The sequence below is a fragment of the Xyrauchen texanus genome, chromosome 28, assembly GCF_025860055.1.
Source record: "Xyrauchen texanus isolate HMW12.3.18 chromosome 28, RBS_HiC_50CHRs, whole genome shotgun sequence".
NCBI lineage: Eukaryota > Metazoa > Chordata > Actinopteri > Cypriniformes > Catostomidae > Xyrauchen > Xyrauchen texanus.
The window spans coordinates 1269777-1293529 of NC_068303.1; the positions used below are offsets into that span (position 1 = coordinate 1269777).

Here is a 23753-nt window from a genome sequence, read left to right on the forward strand (position 1 = left end):
CTCTTCTCATAGACTAACGTTTGGTCGACTATCAGGTGCAGCCCAAATCTCATGTTACGTTAAATGAGATCAAACGTCTATTCGATGATGAAAATATTTGTCGACAATTTCGTTGTCTATAACGTCTTCTTGCATAATAACAAAAATGTTATTTATATTTTCGTGACTATTTTCCTCCTCTCGGAACATTACAATTAAACAGGTCATTTTTGCTACTGTACCTTTAAGACTTCTATATGTAAATGAGCGCATGTTAAACGGGGCGACTCACTTGTTCCAGTGGGTTTTGGAGTTTCGGTACAGTGACGGGAACATGATGGGCAGAATCCTGGCAGCGTTATCACTGATTAAACTCATGATGTATTCATTATTCCAGTAGTACAGGGCACGCTCCGCAACCTGAGGATGACACCGGTACACATCAGGACATTTGACATATAGATTCACGGGCACTCTAGAGATTTATTAGTCAGGGTGAAGGAACCTGGAAGTGTGGGCTGGAGACACATTTGGCGAGCTGTCTAAAGAGCGGCTCCATCACTTTCACAAACTCTGACGGCTCGATGACGTCCAGGATCTCCTCCAGCTCGTTGAGGAACATCACCTCCTTTGGGCTGTGAGTCTTCGGCCAGTACTTCAGCAGAGCCATCACCACCTGAAGAACACACAAACATCAAAACACCGCAGAAACGTAAAGAACATTGCAGCAATAATGGAGCACAATCAAATGGGTCAAGCCGTCCAATAATTGTAAAGTTGGTTGCTTGACTATTTTTAATGTTCCTATCTTTTTTGAGCGATAAACTCTTTGTATCGGTAATGCAAAACCACCAGTTTTTTATTTTATTTATTTGACTTGGTTTAACTAGGACAGCCATCTTTGCATCATGGCACACGACAAATTTTGGTCATACAGCGGTTTACGGAAAATTCAATATCTTTGAGCAATCATGAGCATTACATTAGGACTTACGTTCTACGTCCAAGGAACAAGAATGTGCAACATGTTTATGTACCTTGTCATGTTTCCGTAAACCGCTGTATAACATAAGTGTCGTGTGCCATGAAACAAAGATGGCCGTTGTGGTTAAACCAAGTAAAATAAAAAAAACTGCTGGCATTACCAATACACAGAGGTAATCACTCCAAAAAAAAATAAATAAATAAATAAATAAATAGGAAAATTAAAAAAGGTCAAGCAACCTGTATTGGACCACTTGACATGGATGGACCCAAATTTATTTTGATGAAGCAGTAAACAGCTTTAAAAGAGGTAAAGGAATAAATGAACACATGGTGGCGCTGAAACTCACCGGTTCAGTAAGTGTGCTGTCCTTCTCTAAAAACTGCACCACACAGTACGCCAGCTGTAACGACAACACTCACAACATTAATCACATTATCAATATTATTATTCATATACACATTCTGGCCTTTCAATATACAAATATTGTGTGAATATTATTTATATGAAGTGCGTATTAATGGATATTCATTATTTATGAATTGTAAATGTATTTATTTATATTTTTATATGAACTGTTTATATGAATATTGTTATAATTGTATTAATGGATATTATTTCTGAATAGTAAATAGTAATATTTATAGGGGTGCACCCACCTTGACATTTTGGCTGATACAATATAACAAAAAAATGGGTGAATATACAATTTAATTATTTAAGATGTACATTAAAATGGTGAAATTATAATTTGAGCATTTTACTCAATGTTTATTCAAAACTGACAAAAATAAAATTTATTAGAAAAAGATGTTTATTATACATTGACAAGCGGTCAGTTGGTTTTGGAAATGACACAAAGGAACTACAACTTCTGTTAAATGTCCAAGCAGGAACATGTCATTGTCTGATGCCAATAATCTAGAAATCTTTGATATCAGCGATAAAGCGCAACTGTTTGTTTCCGTAAGTTAACGGTAAATTGGTAAATTGATGTTTAACGATAAACGTCATTAAAGAAAGCACTATCATGAGCTCAGAGGTTGTTAATCGATGACATATTCTTCCGTGGAAGCCACAGTCTGCATTATTTCAAGTTTATTTGAACAAAATAGTGCTTAAGAGCAGAACTCCTGGTGGAAAACTACACTACCCATGATGCAGCTGAGAATGATCCACCAATCAGAAGAAGCCCCTTATCCTACACTCTCAAACTACTTATACATGCGTCTATATCTGAACATTTCGCAACAAACTTCATAAATCAAAAGTTATTAATACTTTCATAGTTTTGAAGTACAGAGTCTTGTATCTTTTCAACATACTTTTGCGATTCAAATCAAAGTTTGTGATGTTGTAATTCACCTCTATTAATTGGCCAGGCCGTATTTCATAACTAAAAACTCTTTAAGACAGATATAATCATAGTGTTCGTACCTGTGGGTGATACACACTGAGCGACTTCACTTTGTGCAACGGTAACAAAACTTTTAGCAGGAAGATTTTGTGCTCTTCTTTCAGTGGTAAGGCGAAGCCGTTAATTATGCTAGTGAACGAGAAAAAGATGTGAATCACTCTAAAACAAGCAATAATTATATTGAAACAGTTTAAGCACACACAGCTGTCAGATCGTGATGTGGAGAACAACAGAGGACAATTAAAAACCACACACTTCATTCTTACCTTCCTAATATTTCCAGAAGTTCTGCTATTCCATTATGATGCTCCGTTTCATATATGAAGCTGTATGGAAATAATATACAGCTGACTGATCATTAAAACAGAAAACTCAACATGAAACTGCATTCGCAAATATTTATAACACATTTTTGAGTGGAAGTATGATATTTAACCCTTTAAGCTCTGAAGTGTTTTTAAAGATTTCCTGTTTCAGCGGCACACCCAAAATTAAAGGCTTATAAATCTACAAAACAAAAACAAGGAGGGTCGAGTGTTTGGTATCATTGTAAAGAACACCTTTCAAATAATGTAAAGGTATAGATGATGCATTCTGAGACTCTCAGCCCAAGAAAAACCAAACAAAAAAAAGCCAAAACATTTGTACTTTTTATTTTTGTGATATTACATTATATATTGCTCGGTGTAATAAATAAGGCGGCTCCGAAAAACTGCTTGTTGTATTACCAAACATGTCAACTGTTTCTCCAAAAAACTGTGTGTTGATACGACGAAGCAATTTAAAGTTTAAACATTGTTGTGTTTACACATGCAAACACAACAACAACTAAAGGTTTGCATAGCATGCAGACATGATTTCAGTCATGAGATTTCACAGAATGAGTTTCATTCTGTGCCATTTGAGTCATCATTGAGTCTGTGTTGTGTATTTGGCGCCATCTCCTGGTGGCCATATGTAACATTGTGCTTCATGTGGATTATCTAATGATCTATGCATACTAGAACGGCAACAACTAATCCGATAAAATCGATAATTATCGATAATGAAAATCAACGAAAACTAATTTCATTATCGATTATTTGGATATGTGCGACTGATGTCACTTAACAACCCGGTGAAAAATGAATTGCATGATGAAACTCGTTTGAGACAAATTGAAGCGGGAAAAAACACGACCCTAATATCCATCGCAGGACAGCATGTTATAAACACTTAATATAACACATAATAAGTATACAGTTTAATGTGGAGCGGTTGCCGTCTCAGTTACATTTACTGCTATTTTCTGTGTTTTATAATGTATGTGTGTTATGAACTCAAAATCAGGCACGCTTCTACGCGTTTCACAAAACTGTTTGTCTTTACCACAAGTAGGCCTCCGTTAAACTTCACTGAGCAAACGAGCACACATCGACGTCTTTGAAACTGATCGCAATGGAGAAAGGGAGCGCAATCATTTTGATTAAACTCGTACAACATCATACCACACCAATTGAATCAATCGTGCAGCTTTCTTGGATGTCACACCAATGTCTAAGAGGCCCATGTGTGTCGGTTTTTCAAGCGTTTGAGATCGTGTCTCATCATGTGAGCGCATGTAATTCAATGAGAGTGAATCTGCACTGTTTACAGATGCTTGTACAGTATTTTAAACTGTATACAATGTTGCAAATAATGTATAATAATGCTAACGGTCCTGATAATGCCAAATGTAATGTCTGATTTCACCAGTAAATTTATGCTATGGCAAAACGTTATTTTACTGGATAAGCATACGCTACCATTACGAATGTATTTTTGAAAAGGAATCCTATAGAAACACGTAAACAGTGACAATAATATTATAAGTTTGTATGTAATCAGTGACAGCACAAGCATATTTATGTATCCCAGGTGGATAATTTGACACTTTATTTTCTCCCCAATTTGGAATGCCCAATTCGTAGTGACGGAGGACGAGTCTCAGTTGCCTCCGCGTCTGAGACAGTCAATCCGTGCATCAATTATCCCGTGGCTTGTTGAGCCCGTTACCATGGAGATGTAGTGCATGTGGAGGCTTCCCGCTATTCTCTGCTGCATCCACGCACAACTCGCCACACGAGAACCACGTTATAGCGACCACGATGAGGTTACCCCATGTGACTTACCCTCCCTAGCAACCAGGCCAATTTGGTTGCTAAGGAGACCAGACTGGAGTCACTCCGCACATCCTGGATTCAAACTCAAGACTCCAGGTGTGATAGTCAGCGTCAATACTCGCTGAGATACCCCAAACCCTACGATTATTTTACTCTTTAACGAACAGAACTTTTTAAGTTTTAAAAGTGGAGTAAAACTTAACGTTTCCTGAGAGCATAGAATTGTGAATTTAGTACATCTTAATAAAATAGATATTTATCAGATTAAATCGAAGATTATCAAAATTATCATTAGCTGCAACACTAATGCATACGATTACATAGATGCTCTACTTGATTATCTTACTAAACCTATTTGGTGTTGGTCAAGACTGTAGTTTATTTTTTTACGATTATTTTTTTTTCATCCGAGCTTAACTCTTTCCCCGCCAAACACTGAATTTTCCGGGTTTTATGAAAAAACGCTTTCCCACCAAACACGGAATTTTCCGGGTATCCGTGTTTTAGGTGGTATACGGTAAGGAAGACCACAAGCATGTTTTGAAAGAGTACGCATCTCTTTGATCAAAGAAACAGACTGCGATCGTCTCAAACGTGAAGTGGAACACCATACTAATACTAAAGCACTTGTTTGATAAAAATGCCTTTTTCTCAGCTTTTTGTCTGAAATGTTGTTTTTGACAAAACCTACCTCTGTTCAAGTGGCAATAAAAAGAGAACAAATGAAGATAAAATAAAAAAATTTTGCCTAAAAGCAGAGGCTCAGATCTTTATTTTGATATATATATATAGCATCTTCATATATTCATGGAAGAAAATATTCTGAGGGCCATTAAAGTTTAGCGAAAATCATCAAAAACCCTGGCGGTGGCTGGCAACTTTTTTTAAAAACGCTGCCGGGGAAAGAGTTAAAGGGTTAATGTGAAAAAAACGTAGCGCGGTTATAGTGCAATCTAGACTCTCACCTATAGAATATATTATTAATCTGTTTTCTGATGTACGCTCGGAGACCCAAAAACTTTCCGTAGATGCGATGGAGAGTGGTCTTCAGGAAGTCACGTTCACGAGGGTCTTCACTGTCAAACAGATCCAGGAGCTGTAATCAAATAACAGATCGTTTTTACCATTGTCATTCACACAGACAAATTAAGCCTCGACTAAAACACATGTGAGAACGATACGGACATACCTGCATCACAAACTTCTGTTCGATGTATTTCTTGGCTATGTTTGGTTGAAAGTCTGGCGACTCTAAAAACCGCAGGAAAAATTCATACACGAGCTGCGGAAAGAAAAACAGGTGTTTGTTGTGCATTTAGTGGACACTTATCCAAAGCAGCTTACAATCACTTATTAGGGATGTGTTAACGAAGGTTAAGAGTCTTGACTAAGTGGATTAATCTTATGAAGTCCTGTCTGGTCCTCATTAAACTCCAAAATCAACAAAACAAAGAAGAACACGTATTGAAGAAAATGAAGCTTATTTTTAAAGACCATTCAGATTCTTTGCATTGTGACATTATTTTCACAACCATTAAGCACCAAATACTCACTACAGCAATGCTTCCTGACATTTGAGGGGTTATTCTCATTCTCAATAGAGATTTATTACATTCTCAGGTGTTTCAAAACAGTTATTTTACATTACAAATAAAATATCAAATGTATTGCTATTAAAAATACATTAAAAGATACATTAGCTGCAAGCGCTTTTCATGCATTTACATTTATGCATTTGGCAAACGCTTTTATCCAAAGCGACTTACAGAGCACTTATTACAGGGATAATCCCCCCGGAGAAACCTGGAGTTAAGTGTCTTACTCAAGGACACAATGGTGGTGACTGTGGGGTTAGAACCTGTGACCTTCTGATTAACAGCCCTGTGCATTAGCCACTACGCCACCACCACTCCTGCAGAGTTCAAAATAGCAAATCACGTTAACGCAGCTTCACGATTGCTGTAGTAAATTGGATAGTTACTCTTAATATTCTGGAGGGTTTAAAAGAATTTAAATGGCAATTGCACTAAAAAATGTTTGCCTTAAGATAATTATTTATATTTTCAGCTTTATACTCCCTAAGTAAGTTTTTGCAAATAGAAATGGTTGGAATAGAAGAACAGGGTTCTGCAAGAGATGGTATGGTCCACAAGGTCAGTCTGGGATTAAAGAGACAGAAGCAATTGAGACAGCCGAAATAGATAGAAAAAGTGTGGCAAATTCTCCGTTTTTCATCATTGAGTCTGTGTCGTGTATTTGGCGCCATCTCCTGGTGGTCATATGTAACATTGTGCTTCATGTGGATTATCTAATGATCTATACATCTGATTATCTTGTGTGTGGACTCGATTGAAAGATAATCACAGACTCTAAATAATGATATGTCACAATCAAAAGTTGCAACATTGCAATGAATGAGTTTCATTCTGTGTCATTTGAGTCATCATTGAGTCTGTGTCATGTATTTGGCGCCATCTCCTGGTGGTCATATGTAACATTGTGCTTCATGTGGATTATCTAAAGATCTATGCATACTATTTTCATTTTCAAGTGCCTAAAACTTTTGCACAGTACTAATATATTTAAATTAGTCCTCCCATTTGCACATTGGAAAACATTTAATTTTACTTAAATTGGTGCTGGGGCTGTCAAATAAAAATTAGAATTTCAAATATTCGTTGAATTAAAAAATAAATTTAGGTGTGTAAGGAGGCGCGCGAGACATGACGCGGTTTGTTTTTGTTAGCCTATCTAGTTCAGCACCATTAGATGCGGCACGGCTGCGTTGATGACTGTGTGGCACTTCTTCGGTTTCTGGAGTATCGAAGGCGAGATTGGTGACAAAACCAACGTCATTTTTAAGTTGTGTAAGAAACTGATGCTCTTCCACTTATATGCACTTTTGTTACCTCAATGTCCTTGCGTGCACATTTAGGAAATTATATTTGATCTATGAACGATTGTTTAAAACATTATGCACTTTAAACAAAGTCATAACATTTCATTTCACAAAATGAGATGCTTGATTTGGATTATATTTGCTCATTGTGCTCGCTTGCGCCCTCTTGTGGGCTTAGGAGACAATACAGTACATTTTCCTCTAACAAAGTAGTCTTTAGAATTCGAATATAATTAGAATATTACTATTATTTAAGTAAGCCATTTTGACAGCCCTAATTGGTGCTATTTTAGCACATTTAAACTGTGGAATAGTGTGCATGGGAAATGTTAATAAAACATTGTTACATATTGTTCTCTTTTCTTTTCTATGATGAAACTAAATGTATTTTGACAGGAAAACTACAAAAGAGTCACATTTCAGCACTTTCAAAATTAGCAATTAATCGCCAAAAAACATGCGATTAAATGTGTTAATCGACTGACAGCACTATTTCCTATAGGTTCTTAGTTTTTTGGGTTTCAACCTACTAGAGGTCGACCGATTAATCGGCCGATTTTTTGCATTTTTTACATAATTGGCATCGGCCAATATCCAAGCATATCAAGCCGATTATTAGGCAGGCGCATCTGTGGGCAGCCTAGTGTTGTTGTGGAACACGTGTTCGACGCACGCTGCCCCTAGAGTCATTCTCCAGCAGAGTGAGCAGACCTCATCCAGTGCCTAAGGAAGGAGCTAAGTTCCTTGGAGAAAACAGAAAGGGTTAAATTTGTATAACTTCTTTAAATTTAATTAAAAACTTTTGATATGTTACTGCCAACTTCAAGAAAAAAACGTGACAAACGCGATAGTTGACATGACGTTCGGCTACTTTGGATATTGATAGCGTAGTTGAAGTAGCATTATCACAGCAGAAGGGTTGCTATCATGTCACAATAAGCAAGCAAGTGAATCTGAGACTTTTATTTGTTCTGTTTGTGTCTTATATTTGAGAGGGTTGTCACTCAATGCAGAGAAATAAGTAATAAAAATATACCAACGCACTATAGCCTAGTGAAGGACTGGCTTTGGTAAGCTCGGACGTTATCGGTTCTGCTGTCGGTACTGGAGAAATTAAGAAAATACATTCTTTATTGCTATAAAGAGAAAGTTATTTTATCTCGCCAGCCACTTCTATGTATAATAATATGAAACCATTTGTCTGTGATGCAATTTAGATATTCGCAGTCAGAGAGAGAGAGAGAGAGAGAGAGAGAGAGAGAGAGAGAGAGAGAGAGAGAGAGAGAGAGAGAGAGAGAGAGAGCTCACGCGGTGCCACAGCGAGCACAACACGAGCCCTGCTTAATGAGTGACAGAACTAAACATTCAAACATAGCCTGGATTAGATCTGTGATATTAGTCTGATTTTATTTTAGATTTCGCCTTCCAAAGATTATAAAAAGAATATTTATACATAAGCCGCATTCTGTCTAGCACAACATCCTTCCCTTCTCAGCGGTGCACTGACATTTCTCCCTAAAACTCCAACTTAACATCAGAATCAGCACGATCGGTGATTGTTGTAAAATGCTACTGTTGCTAAATTCCGGGACGCGTTTAATAATAAAAAGAGCGCAAGAGATTCCGTTCCCAAGGCGGCGCGCGCTCCGAAACACACCGCAACGAGACAAGCAAAGTATAGGCAACTTTGGGTTTCGTGAAATATCAAATATATATACACAAACGATCAAATATACACAAAAATATGTCAAAACGACCGGCTCGGAGATTCACTTAAACACAGTTTATGTCTTAAATGGACGTAGTTATGGAAATAGTTGGGAGAAAATATGCTGCATCAGGAGCCTATTAGATCTGAACTCGGTCTTAAAGGGGAAGCTGTCTATTAAACATGTGACGATTGAGCCATTACTGCGAATCAAACAACAAAAGGCAAAGAGAAAATCTATTACAGCTCTTGAATGAATAACTTCTGCATTAATAAGCATTAATCTATGACAAACTATGCAGTGTTATTTTACAATTGATTACTTTATTAGATTTCTTTTTAGACCACACCTGAACAGTAATGTTAGTAGACCTTCCTGAAATTAAATCACTGTGCCTATATAACGTTTATCTTAGTTTAATATATATATATATTTATATATAACAAAAAGAACCGTTAAGAATACAGTTGAAGTACCGGATCGATAAGCAGTATCGGTAAGATAGTAATACCATTAAACCTTAACGATACCCATCCCTAGTTATGCCTGTGCTTCTCTTGATGCTCTGAATATTGGATTACGTGTCTGGATTGCCCCTTAATTAAAGCTGCATTTGGATCTCAACCTTCGTGTCTCGGAGCAGTTCGTAACACCTGCTTTGTTTATTTAATATATTTGTTATACATTATTTATACAATATGCTTTTACATAATACATTTTTAATTTTAAGTGTACAAGTGCAGATTGGTCAAGTGTTCAATAAATGTATTTGTTGAGAAATGTTGTCTATCTTAAGTCATTATTTGTGTTACATTTTATCTTTCAAATAAAAGGTTCAAATAAGAGGTTAAAAACAAGCACATATCGGCCAAATATCGGCCAAAATAAATCGGCAGCACTAATCGGCCATCGGCCGACCCGGATTTCAAAAGATCAGCATCGGCCTGAAAAAACCAATATCGGTCGACCTCTACAACCTACATCCTTTCACTAGAGCCGCATAATCAAATAAATAGAGATTACAATTACAGCTGCACAATTAATCATGAAAGTATCAATTATTGCCGTTCATGTATGTCGACTCATGATGTGCTAACATTTTCTGTTTAATGTGCGTTTTTTCAGCGGTTGAGCATTGTAACCAAAGTCAAGTCCGTTACTCGCTTCGGTGTATAATTCAATAACTTTGTTTTCGATGCTTCTAAGATGGCCAATGTGAAGTTGACTGTTTAGGGACTTTGTGTACTGATAAATAGATATAAAGTAATTCAGAAACAGTTCTCTGCTTATTTTGGACCTGTAGCCTACATTTAAAAAATATGGCATTGAGTTGATCCACACAAAGTATTTTAATGTAAACAGTATAATTTCACGTTTACAGTATCAAGGGAAATAATGAGCCATTATGATATTTGTCATAATCATGCAGCTCTAATATACACATTCCTCATGTGTTTGTGTGAGGACAGGTGTGTTCACCTGTAGGTGTGGCCAGGCCGCCTCTAACGTTGGCTCATCCTCCTCTGGGTCAAACTCAGCCCCGGTTGGGTTCGATGATGGGGGTAACGTCCTAAACATGTTCACTGCAAACTGAAACAGACAAACCATCAACAACGTAACATGACAACAAGATCAGTTTTTAAACGAGGAACGACCGACCGAAATATAAGTGGCCATTCATTGATCATTTTCCCGTGTCGTAGATCTCAAAACAGCTTTGATGGTCCTTTTTTTTGTCCTTTTTGGAGATAGACCCTGGTCAAGTTTGAGCGTGTAGGGAGAGTGACCCGATTGAATCGTTCGCAGTGCATGATTATTTTGTCCTTACCGTACAAGAACAAGCTCTGCTGATAATCTCGCCTATTTGTCGACTGGTAAAGTGGCACCATATGCACAAATTAATCATAAGGTTTTAGTCCTCCCTGATTGGTGCACTTTGAAGTTCGTGGCTTTAATCATCAAAGTGTCTGTGTGATGCAGGAACTGCGATGTAGAATATATTATGCTTATTTCGCATTGGCTACAATCAAGAGAATGAGTCCATTTGCACTTCGATGGACTGCAGTTTCCTGCTTAACATGAAGCGCGGACTCTAATAAATATCAAAGACAAGTAATTGAGTGTTGGACTATATACAGCTGGCAGCAGCACTGAGGGCAACGCCAGGTCAACCAGCACTCTGCCGCTAAATCCAACGCTCTTGGCCAAAATCTTCCCTTAAATGGATGACAAAACAACAGAGGAGCCTGCAGGTTTGCTCAAGCTCTCGACATAACCTTGTATGGATGAGTGATGCTCCATCAACCGCATCTACAGATCACTTCCATCTCAAAGAGTAGAAGATGTGTTTAAAGACAGTAGTGAAAGCAACAGAACAAAAGACTTTTCACTACACCAAGAGGTACTTTACTTACCTGTTAATGGTACTCAAAAAGATTGGTTTACACAGCATTAGACATTAGTCAATATTTGGTGCATCTTCATTGTGAGTTTGAATACAGGGCGTGCTGAGTGACTCCAGCCAGGTCTCCTAAGCAACCAAATTGGCCCGGTTGCTAGGGACGAGGGGTTACATGGGGTAACCTCCTTGTGTTCGCTATAATGTGGTTCTCGGTGGGGCGCATGGATGTCACGGAGAATAGCGTGCTGCCACCACACGCGCTACATCTCCACGGTAACGCCCTTAACAATCCAAGTGATAAGATGCGTGGATTGACGGTCTCAGACGTGAGGCAACTGAGATTCGTCCTCCGCCACCTGGATTGAGGCGAGTCACTACGCCACCACGAGGACATAGAGTGCATTGGGAATTGGGTGTTCCAAATTGGGGAGAAAAGCAAAAAAAAAAAAAAAGACGTGCATTTCGTTCAGAATGTAAAACTCAATCCCCAAAGCAGTAAAAGCATTGATAACAAGCTGCAAAAACATCTCATTCTCTACTTCCGTGACTTCCCTACGTCGCTAGGGGACCCATTCATTTATGACCGCCTCTACAGCAACATCATCATCACTAAGTTTAACTCGTCGCACCCTTGGCCCCACCCACTGGCACTCCGTTTGTACAAAGAGAGAGAGAGAGCAGAACAGATTGGCCTAGTGTGCCCTCACTATTCCTGAACACCAAAGGAGACCCATCTGGCCTATTTTTGCATCCAAACATGCACTACACAGACATCTTTGACCATTGTCAAGTATCTTGCTTTTAAAAGACACTGTGTCAAGTTACAACTCTGAAAAGGAGACGCCATTGTGTTTCATCAGCTGCTACATATTGTTGTTTTAAGCACAAACACATCCTGGAAGCCTTCTTGCACCCATCTGCGCCATTTTAAAATTATTAGTGTATGTTAACATGCACTAGACGGATGTCTTTGACCATTTTGATGCATTTCTGGCGATGTGCGCCTCAGTGCAGCATGATACTGCATGTGTGTACGTCTTGTTTCATCGTGCTTTGGACTGTGTATGCGTGGAACGGCTCATATCAGCGTGGACTGCTTTTGAACAAGTCATAATACGACTCAAGCTTTTACAAAGGAACTGTTTTTGAAGGATGGGGCAGTTAAAAACACTATTGGACCTGATCACAAAACTAAGTAAACAGTTTAATTCATGAATATTTCAAATGTCATAACTGTTTGACAGTTTATGGTGCCGAGTGTTAACAGTTGTGCTTGAGATGATCAGTTTAATATATTCAGATGCAATGTGTTGGATGTGCGTTGTGTGTAAACCCTGACATTTAGTTTTATAATGTTGTGGAGCTTGTTCATTCTCTTTCGACTGAGTTTCAAATATGGCTGTTTTTGAGGGGCTGCACGATGTTAGTCAATCATAAGTGGCTGTTTACATTGAAGTTTCAAGATGGCACTTAGGCCAAAACGTGCTCAACTCGCGTTGACTGCATTAAAAGTGTGTCACAAAGCAGGCGTAGCACATGCATTCGTCAAATGCATCCCTATGGCTTCTCTGTCAAGAGTATAATTTGAAAGGTTGAGCGCTCGGCCGTGCATGAGACTGTAAGGCACGCGGAAACAAAGTATACCCTAGTCTTAAGGGCTCTTGTGTACTCACCATGTGAACGACCTCAGGATAGATGGGCTCAGTGATGACATTCCTGTTATGAGTGATGTACTCCACCATCTCGCTGAGTGCCGCCCGTTTCACCTCCTTCCATTTCAGGTCGCTCAGCGGGTCGGACAGAAAGTCAAAGAGCACGCAGCACTGACGCAGCTTCTGTACGAACAATTTCTCCTGCTCGGCGGGGGGGACATCTATAACAAGACATAATACAATCAGAGGGTCACTCATATTCATAAACGTGTACAATTTACATATTTATATGCACATAAATTTGTTTCCGTTAATGAATACAGATCATTCTAAATGAAGGAGCAGGTGTCCGCAGTCTTGTTTTTGTCATCAGTTTAGTTCTGTTTGTTCACAGTGATCAGTAAAGGTCATGTTAAGAAACTGAACAGTTCTCTTTACAGATATAGGGAGTGTCAGCTGTGGTTTACATGTGAAAAACCACTGTGATGACACTGACATCTGAACCAACATTAAGACTCGTTACCGTGTCAACACAGAGGCTAGACTGACTGGTGAAGGTCAACACAGATGAGACTACTCAATTGATAAATTATAAAAATCTGAAAAGATTCAATTTGCAGTTCAGTAAATACAAACACATTTGAACTAAGACTAAAACAGGTAAAGGCTGCTACTATTTCTGCAGTATATAGTATGTATGCTGCGCATAGAATGCACATTCTCTGTATGCATGGAACAGGTAGGATGGTGCACTACTACGATTGCTAAAATGATCAGTATACAACAAGAGCACATTGTGGAATGCAACACTTCCTCACTATTTACTGTGCAGTGCACACACTGCCTACTACTCTAATAATAATAACTAGATAGGTACATTTGCCGTGGCAAAACTCGTTAAATAGCATTTTCTAACTTGTTGCTAAGCACTAAAATAATGGTCATAGAATGTTGCTAGCATGTGTTTTTCATGATGGTAGCATGTAGGTGTTATGTTTGTGTTAACATGATGCTAGCATGTTTTAGTACGTTGCTAGGTGATGCTAACATGTGTTAGCAGGATACTAGCACGTTTTTAACATGTTTTAGCACTTCGCTAGTTGATGCTAGCATGTGTTAGCACGTTTTTAGCTTGTTTTAGCACTTCGCTAGTTAATGCTAGCATGTGTTAGCCTGATGCTAGCACGTTTTTAGCATGTTTTAACACTTCGCTAGGCGATGGTAGCATACAGCACACCTCTCCTCAATGAGCCGCACGATTTGACGCCTCACTCAGGGGTCTGTGACAAAAGCTGCGGGAGGAGTAGCGTGCCAAAATTTGTGTGGAATAATAATAATAAAAAAGAATAATAAGTATGCAAGAGAACAATAGTGATGCCTTGCCTTTGGCAAGCACCACTAATAATAATAATAATAATAATACATGAAACAGTCGGCATTATTCCATGATAGACATTTAAACAAGAGTACGTTACACTGAGTTTGTTTACATAAACATGCTTAATCAGAGGACAAGATTGGCGTTCCTTTATCGTTGCATGTTAGCACCTTTATCTACATTCTTACCGTTGTGCGATACGGTTTGATCGTTGACGTTTTGACGTCAAAAGCAGGGAATAATCCCAACATTTCAAATCGCAGTTTTATTGCGACATCTGAAGACGATGTTTATGGCGCTTTTCCACTACACAGTACCAGTTCGCCTCGACTCAACTCGACTCGACTTTGTTTGGTTTTCCACTGTGTAAAAGTTGTACCTGTACCTGCTTTCGGTACTTTTTTCGTTACCACCTCGGCGAGGTTCTGAGCGGGCTGAGGCGATACTAAAATGTGACGTAAAAACAATGCCGACTGCTGATTGGTCAAGAGAGAATCGTCACTATTCACTGCGTCATCATTGCAGCGCCAGACGGAGTATCCAGAATAACTCCGCCATTTTTAAATAGTTTGCACAGATATAGCCTACAAAACTATTATTATGGCACAGCGGAGCGCCATTTACAGATGGCACTCGATGATGCAGCACATGCCCGAGAACTTCAGGCGGCTTTAAGGAGAGAGGAGATTGCTGCAATGTCGTCCTTCAACCAGGCCTTTCTGGGAACCCTGAGCCAGCTTGTCCAGGCACTGAACCGGCGGGATGCTGTTCCACCGCCCCTGGACTACCAAAAGCGTTTTCAACCACTATCCGTGCTCGACATATTTTCTTGTTGTAGATCTGCTGTTCTACTGTCAGCCGTCCAGTGTAGTATTCAAAGTTGATTAAATACTTTGCATATAGTATAGTATTTACACATATGCAAACGTTAGCTATGTTAGCATAATTAACCTCTTGCGTCGGCTTTGAACAACCGGATTCGTCTCGTAGTCTGAACTCTGTAGTAATTCCCAAACTCTCCTGTTTTTTTCAGCAGTGTTTCGTTTTGCTGCCCTCAGCCTCTCATGAAACAACGTTTGTCTTCTTGCTGTGAGAAACAGCCACATCCCGAGGATCAAAAACAGCATACACTCGATTTCCTCCATTGTCCTGTGTGTGTGGGTAGCGGATGTGTGTCGCGTATAAGATTACGTCACGGCAGTTTCCTGCGGTGTCGCTATGACGACCGGGTATTATTTGTGGCGGTACTGTCTGCAATGGAAAACGGAGCGAAAAGAGAGCCGAGTCAAGCCGAGGCGAGCTGGTACTGGTAATGGAAAAGCGCCATTAGTAGCAGGTAAGCGCACTCATTAGCCACGTTTCCACTACTGGGCCAAATGAGGGCATGTTAGTGCGTGCCAGGGCCAGTTGCGTTCCCGGTCACTTCCAGGGCTTTCTTGGCCAATGGCCTTTGGCTCGCCGATTACCCTTGGGGCAAACAAGGCCAAACGGGGATCGAGGTGGGTTCAACGTCAAAGGCGGAGGTTTGCTGAACTTACATTACATTTACATTTATGCATTTGGCAGATGCTTTTATCCAAAGCGACTTACAGTGCACTTATTACAGGGACAATCCCCTCAGAGCAACCTGGAGTTAAGTGCCTTGCTCAAGGACCCAACAGTGGCATCTTGGTGGTGCTGGGGCTTGAACCCCCGACCTTCTGGTCAGTAACCCTGAGCCTCAACCACTGAGCCACCACTGAGCCCCAGTCAGTTTATGTACCCAGTGCACAACAGTACAGGTTCGGGACAAAATACAAATACATATTTAAAAATAGCAGGCACAGTACAAATTACTTAATAAAATAACACCCAAAGAAATTACTTTCCAAGGTTCGATGAACCTTCATAGACAGTGTGTTGGGACACCGCCCCGCTGTTAGAGGAGAGACCACTCGATGAGTTCGGTAGGTTGTCAACGCTAACTTATCTTGCTAGATAGCTAATGTTTACATTCTATATAAACTTCGATATAATTTATATAACTAGATAAACATACTTCAAGTTTTCCACTTGCTTTGTGAAACGGGCAGGGTGCGTGACGTTGGCACCAGAGTTGTGTATTAAGAGTGTGTTTTAGGGCAACGCTGTGGGAACGCAAGTCGATTTTGGTCTTGCGGCTCGAGGACCGATAGTGGAAAAGCGGCTTTTGTTGTCACATGACCTAACCACATTGCATCCAAGTGGCATCCAGTTTTCATCTTGAAAACAAAACTTGTTATCCAACAAAAACTGTGCCAAGATAAGTCAGTGAAGGCCATAGTATACTTCTGTTTCTCACTGGGGGAACAGTGTGCACTAGGGCAGTCGATACATTTAAATATCTATACATCTTGATCACAGTATTGTATCGATACTTCAATCATGTAGCATGTCCAGAATTTCAATAAAGAAGAATCTTCAAACACGAGATCCACCCATTTGCCCATTCCTTTCTGTTCTTTACAGTCAAAAGTACGTAATAACACGCAGATAGTATAAAGAAGCCATTCGACCAAAACAAACACTTCTGTCAAAGTCCCTGCCGCTGGTCTTAAAGAGACAGTATCGTTTTACCACTTGTTCTGCATATGAATGTAAATACTTATAAATAGCACAAATTATGCATGTTGACAAAATTGCTTTGTAGGGGGTGCACCGATCGATTGGTCTCCAATCTAGATCGGCTGATCTTCGTCTTAAGTCTGTGTTTGGTGGGCGATTAGCCAATTGTAGCTAGAATCAGGACCGCAGCATTTAGGTAATCACACATACACTGCTCCTTTAATGATTGAGCGCTTTTTTAGCCCTCGATGCATGGCAGCGTGGCCTCTGGAGGGTGACTTGCAGTCAATTCTAAGCATTCACGAATTTATACTTTCAGACCTGCTGTTGTTCAGATGAACATGCAGGTTTGTTTTTAAAAATGTCTAAGAATTACACGTGTATTAATATTAAGTCGGCCATTTTGTAGAGTCATTACCATCGTAATTCTGACTTGCTGCACTGTGAGCACAGAGGATAAAGAGACTGCAAACAGGAATAAAAACAAATTAAGCAACAAATAAACATGCATGTACAAATCGGAGTATGTGTGATGCAACACGAGTCGTAACAATCAAACGTGTTGAGCGATCATGAGCACTTTCAGCTTCACTCCCTTTAACATGAGCGCTCTGCATGTGCTCGCAATATCTCAGTCATTCATCGCAGCGCTATTCTGTGAGGATCCCAATTTAAATCAGATTAATGTTGGTCGCATTACCACTAATAACAGATGCAACTGTTTAACCTTCAATAACTGCACCGCGACTTCAGACATTTGCTTAATAATGAATGATGTGTTACAGCAAAATGTCAAAGACAGTAAACAAATTAAAGATAAACAGGTATTAAAGAGCACCTATCATGGTTTTTCAAATATGACCTTTCGTGTAGTGTTATATAGCTGTTTGTTTATGTAAAAAGATCTGCAAAGTTTCAAAAATCAAAGTAAATGACAAAAAAAAAGAACCGATTCTGAACACCTGAAACAAGTCGTTAGTAATTCCAGATTTACTTCCTGTACTAACCTACATAATTTGGTATCAAAAACCCCACCTCTGGTTTTCATTGGCTGCTCGTGCACAGCTTTGACCCACCCTCAAACACTACAAGCGGTAGACCAATCAAAACATACTGGGACATCTGACCAATCAGAGCAGAGTATGCGCTCTGAACGGAGGGGTTTAGAATGAATGCTTTAGAACGGACCAATCAGAGCAGAGTATGCTCTCTGAAAGGAGGAGTTTAGAATGAACAAATGTTGCTGCTGAAGTGTTTCTTCACTGTATAAACTGTGTGTTGCTCATACAGCTGAAGTTTCACTTACCGCCCTCTGGAGTAAACAGGTGGTACTACAAGCATTTCTCAGGAATCTTCATTATTACTGTCCGGGGGCATTACAATTAATTGCGTTAATTTTTATAAAATTATTTTCACGGAATTAACGCGTAAATCGACAGCCCTAGTTGTAACTAACATTACGTTTATTAGTTCATGTTACAGTAATTTTGTTAATGTTAACAAATGGAAAGTTTTTGTAAAGTGTTAAAGTAAATTAACAGTGTGTGCACAATATAACTCGCAAACATGTGCCAAAGGGCACTTTTTAAAGAAAATCGTTATCGGTCGATCTTAGTGTTTAAAAAAAAAATAATTAAAAAAAAAAAAGAGATCGTATCGACCTCAAATTTTCAATTTTGATTGTTCATATCATAAAAATGCATAAAGACGTACTTCTATGATTTTTTTGGTAAAAAAATAAATACAATCTGTGTGATGTCATGGTAAGCAAAAACGTGCTACAAATAGATTTAGCTTTAACTTAGATTAAAAGTTTTTAATGGCAGCAAACTTGGGGGTAGAGGACTATTTACTTATTTGTAGCAAGTTGTCGTTCATCATGATGTCACAGTGATGTCATTTTGTTGTTTACAAGAAGTCGTAAAAGTATGCCGAAAATCGCGCAAAATGACTTTATTTTTGATTGCTTGTACCGTAAAAATGCATAGTGGCCCCGTTTTGATTTGAGCCACATGATCGATCGATAGACCGACAGATATGCAATATAATAAATGCAATATCAGGACATCATATTTATTGATGGAATACATGGAATTTGTATATTTTTAAAAAGCTCAAAAGTGACTAAAATGCTGAACAACTAATGATAAAATTAATATTTCTATAATTTACCAAGTTAGAATTCCCATGTAAAATTAAATGTAATTTCTGTCATACTGTATGTAATCAAAATGGACATTATAACTGAAATACACCCGACTTGGAATTTAAATCTTGTGAATTCAAATCATGATATCGTGACGAATCGTATCGTGAGGTGGCTGGCGACACACGGAGGCTAGTTTGTCTAGACAAGCAGACAGTCTGCATCTTTGTGCCTAACGTTGACAGAAAGCAGTCATAGTGTGCATGCTTCAAATGCGCTTGCCGTCAAGAGAGTATACTTTGAAAGGCTGAGGGTCGGCCGTGCATGAGATGGAACAGCCCACGGAAAAACAAAGTATACATTAACTCCTACATTTATAAACAAACCTTAACAACAACTCAATCTCCAATTCCATATAACTTTTCCACAAACAGAAATGCATCATTTAACCACAACAAAACACGCTGTTGCAAAGCATAAATATGACAAGCACTGAAGGAATAAATACAATCACTTGTGTGTCTTGTACACTAGTTCAGGTCAGCTGGTAAATCACTTTATCTGGCTGCATGTGACTCAAACAGAAACATACAGCACAATCAGGCCGTGCATCTACTGTGAAAGCAATCAGGATGCAGTTTTTAGCAAAACACTCACTGTTCCTGAAGCCGTGACCTCACTTCCTCTGACATCACTGGTCTTGGTTGGTGTTGGGGGATGGGAGGGCAGTTAAACAACCCCTCCTGAAGTGGCAGCACTGTAAACACAGCTTGCCAAACTCACCAGGGCAATACGGAGTATTCGGAGATATCCTAGCCATGTTCGTATGCGCCTATGATGCTAAAAAAATGCAGCCTAGGTAGGCAGCTCACAAGGTTTTAAAAGTTGTCTGGATAAACTACCTCCCTAAAAACAACACAAGCCTAAAAGCATACGATTTTATACTGATGATGTCCAAAAACGCTGGACACGTCTATGACGGCTAAAAATGCTTTCTAGATAGGCAGCTCCCTACCTAGACAGCACAGCCACAGTCGTAATCTCCCTCCTTAAACAAAAAATAATATAAATAATAATAAAAACAAAAAGATAATTTTAGATAAAAAAATTTCAAAAGTGCTGGACACGTCAAATGTGCCTAAAATGCTTTCTAGATAGGCAGCTCCCTACCTAGACAGCACAGCCACAGTCTTTATCTCCCTCCTTAAACAAAAAATTTAATAAATTATAACAAAAACAGATAATTTTAGATAAATAATGTCCAAAAATGCTGGTCAAGTCTATGATGCCTAAAATGCTTTCTACATAGGCAGCTCCCTACCTAGAGAGGACAGCCTTAAACTCCCTCAATAAAAAATAACAAAATTATAAAAAAAAAAAAATATATAATAAAAATACATAGTTTTAGATCAATAATGACCACAAATTCTGGACACGTCTATGACACCTAAAAACGATTTCTAGATAGGTAGCTCCCTACCTAGACAGCACAGCCAGTCTTAAACTCCCTCCTTAATTTTTTTTTTTAATAAAACCAAAAACAGATAGATCAATTATGTCTAAAAATGCTGGACACGTCAAATGTGCCTAAACATGCTGTCTAGAAAGGCAGCTCCCTACCTAGACAGCACAGCCACAGTCTTAATCTCCCTCCATAAACAAAAAATTAAATAAATTATAACAAAAACCAAAAACAGATAATTTTAGATCAATAATGTCCAAAAATGCTGGTCAAGTCAATGATGCCTAAAAATGCTTTCTACATAGGCAGCTCCCTACCTAGACAGGACAGCCTTAAACTCCCTCATTAAAAAAAAAAATAAATTATAAATAAAAATACATCGTTTTAGATCAATAATGTCAAACAAATTGTGGATACGTCTATGGCGCCTAAAAACGATTTCTAGATAGGCAGCTCCCTACCTAGACAGCACAGCCAGTCTTCAACTCCCTCAATTTTTTTTTTTTTTAATAAAACCAAAAACAGATAGATCAATTATGTCCAAAAATGCTGGACACGTCAATGATGCCTAAACATGCTGTCTAGATAGGCAGCTCCCTACCTAGACAGCACGGCCACAGTCTTAATCTCCCTCCATAAACAAATTTATTATTATTTTTTTTTTTTTATAAAAAAAAAAACCAGATAATTTTAGATCAATAATGTCCAAAAATGCTGGTCAAGTCTATGATGCCTAAAATGCTTTCTACATAGGCAGCTCCCTACCTAGACAGGACAGCCTTAAACTCAAAAAAATAATAATTATAAACAAAAATAATAAACAAAAAACAGATCATTTTAGATCAATAATGTCCAAAAATTCCGGACACCACTATGACGCCTAAAAACGATTTCTAGATAGGCAGCTCCTTACCTAGATAGCAGCCTTAAACTCCCTCCATAATTTTTTTTTTTTTTAAATAAAACCCAAAAACCCCAAATTATGTCCTAAAATGCTGGACACGTCTATGATTGCCTAAACATGCCGTCTAGGTAGGCAGTTCGCTAGGCGATGAAACACAGCCACAGTCTTAAACTCCCTCCCTGAACACAAATGCAAACCCAATAAACCTAAATCAATATGCCAATCGCTGCGAATCTAAATCAAAACCAATAATGAAACGTGTTTAAGCTTTATTAACAAAATAAACAGGCCCGATCCGTGAAAATTCTTCTCGCTTCGCAATAGCGGCCACAAATCATTGCATAGCAACCTTCCCCTGCGCTCCCTTCCTCTCCGGACACAATACGACAAACGTCTCACCTCTAAAGTGCATCAGGACCACAGGCTGAAAGGACCCGTTCGAGCTCGGGGCGTCCACGACCATCCTGGTGTCTTCTTTAGAGCATGTCAACATGAATATGTCCAAACGGGAGCTAGGTTGAGCAGTTAGACTCCATTTTAGCACAAACACTCAACAGAAAATGAAGCTCCGCTGCTGGAGGGAACCAGATAGTTAGTGACGTCACCCATCAAAGCAGGACTGCAGATTGGCTGGATGAGGTCACATGATGTTAACCAGCAGCGGCCAGCTACAGGAGGATTCTGATTGGCTGGTGGGAGCCAGAGAAGGCGGGGCCTTTAATTTGATTGGTGTTCTGTTTTCAGTGCTGACCACAATCAGATAACAGGATATTTCACACTGCAAGTCATCATCAGTTGTCCTCTAAAACTCGTTTGTTTTCCAAAAACAGTATTACCGATACTTCTATAAAACAGATTTTTTTTTTTCCGATTTCTTGTGATAAATGGGTAATTTAAAATATAATTTTAGTTATAATTAGAGATAATATGCATAACTAGGCCTAAAATAGAATATTAAGTATCAGGTAGTTTTCACTTGTGCTGCCAATTTTTTTTTAATTTCTGAACCTGGTGTGCTATTAATTTTCGAATAAATAATAAATAAATAAAAATATGACACCCTCAACACTACAAACCACCCATAACACCCTAGCAACCAACTAGCAACATGCTAAAAACCATCCAGAACACACTAGCAACACTAAAAACCACCAATAACATCCTAGCAACCCGAAAAAAACTCACATAACACCCTAGCAACCAACTAGCAACATGCTAAAAACCATCCAGAACACACTAGCAACACTAAAAACCACCAATAACATCCTAGCAACCCCAAAAAAACTCACATAACACCCTAGCAACCAACTAGCAACATGCTAAAAACCATCCAGAACACACTAGCAACACTAAAAACCACCAATAACATCCTAGCAACCCCAAAAAAACTCACATAACACACTATCAACCAACTAGCAACATGCTAAATACCACCCATAGCACAATAGAAACCAACTAGCATAACCGAAAACCACACAAAACACCATTACAACCAGTTAGCAACCACTCTCAAGTTTTGGCAAACACCATTTACATTTGTTTTCTTCGTAAAAAAAAAAGTCCCTGTATCCCATCTGTTAGAGCATGGAGGTAAGAATGCCAAGGCTGTGGGTTAAATTCCCAGGGAACACACATAAGGATAAAATGTATACTTTGAATTCACTGTAAGTCATTTTGGATCAATGCATCTGCCAAATGCATAACTGTAAATTTTAAGTAGCTCCCTACACAAGGTTTAACTCGTTTACTAAAGTACATCCTTTGCGAGAAACATCAGAGACGATCTCTTATCTCAACCTAAGCTTTGCTTTAGCTGGAAATAAAACCACCGAACCACTGATGGTAAACAAAGAAAAATGATGACATAACAGTTTGACACAATAGTACTTCACAGTATCTTCTGAAGTTCATGATAAACAGTGAGCGCAGATATATGCTCACAGGAAACCACATTTCAACAGCAGACCTGCAGCTGCTTGCCTGAGCTACCAGGAAATGCCCACTCCCAGTTTATCATCACTTTCCTACTAAATAAACTCAATATAATGATGTAAACTGCCATATTGTTGTAGTATGCAATTTGCATACTGTGCATTG

At 38.8% G+C, this 23753-nt stretch overlaps 1 protein-coding gene across 2 annotated transcripts in view; it reads right to left on the reverse strand.

The window, feature by feature from the left end:
- Positions 1-23753, reverse strand: part of LOC127621874 (serine/threonine-protein phosphatase 2A 56 kDa regulatory subunit gamma isoform-like) — a 50979-nt gene that overhangs the window by 10010 nt on the left and 17216 nt on the right. Inside the window, exons 5-14 of one of the 2 annotated variants that reach the window (XM_052095657.1) lie at positions 22056-22345; positions 13205-13404; positions 10610-10720; positions 5712-5804; positions 5488-5618; positions 2648-2707; positions 2402-2510; positions 1314-1367; positions 485-655; positions 272-399 (exon numbers count right to left, since the gene is read on the reverse strand). In XM_052095657.1, the coding sequence (XP_051951617.1) occupies positions 272-399; positions 485-655; positions 1314-1367; positions 2402-2510; positions 2648-2707; positions 5488-5618; positions 5712-5804; positions 10610-10720; positions 13205-13404; positions 22056-22149 (1151 nt within the window). In that variant the 5' untranslated portion in view covers positions 22150-22345. The remainder of the gene's footprint in view (positions 1-271; positions 400-484; positions 656-1313; positions 1368-2401; positions 2511-2647; positions 2708-5487; positions 5619-5711; positions 5805-10609; positions 10721-13204; positions 13405-22055; positions 22346-23753) is intronic. The other variant, XM_052095656.1, reaches the window with a different exon arrangement.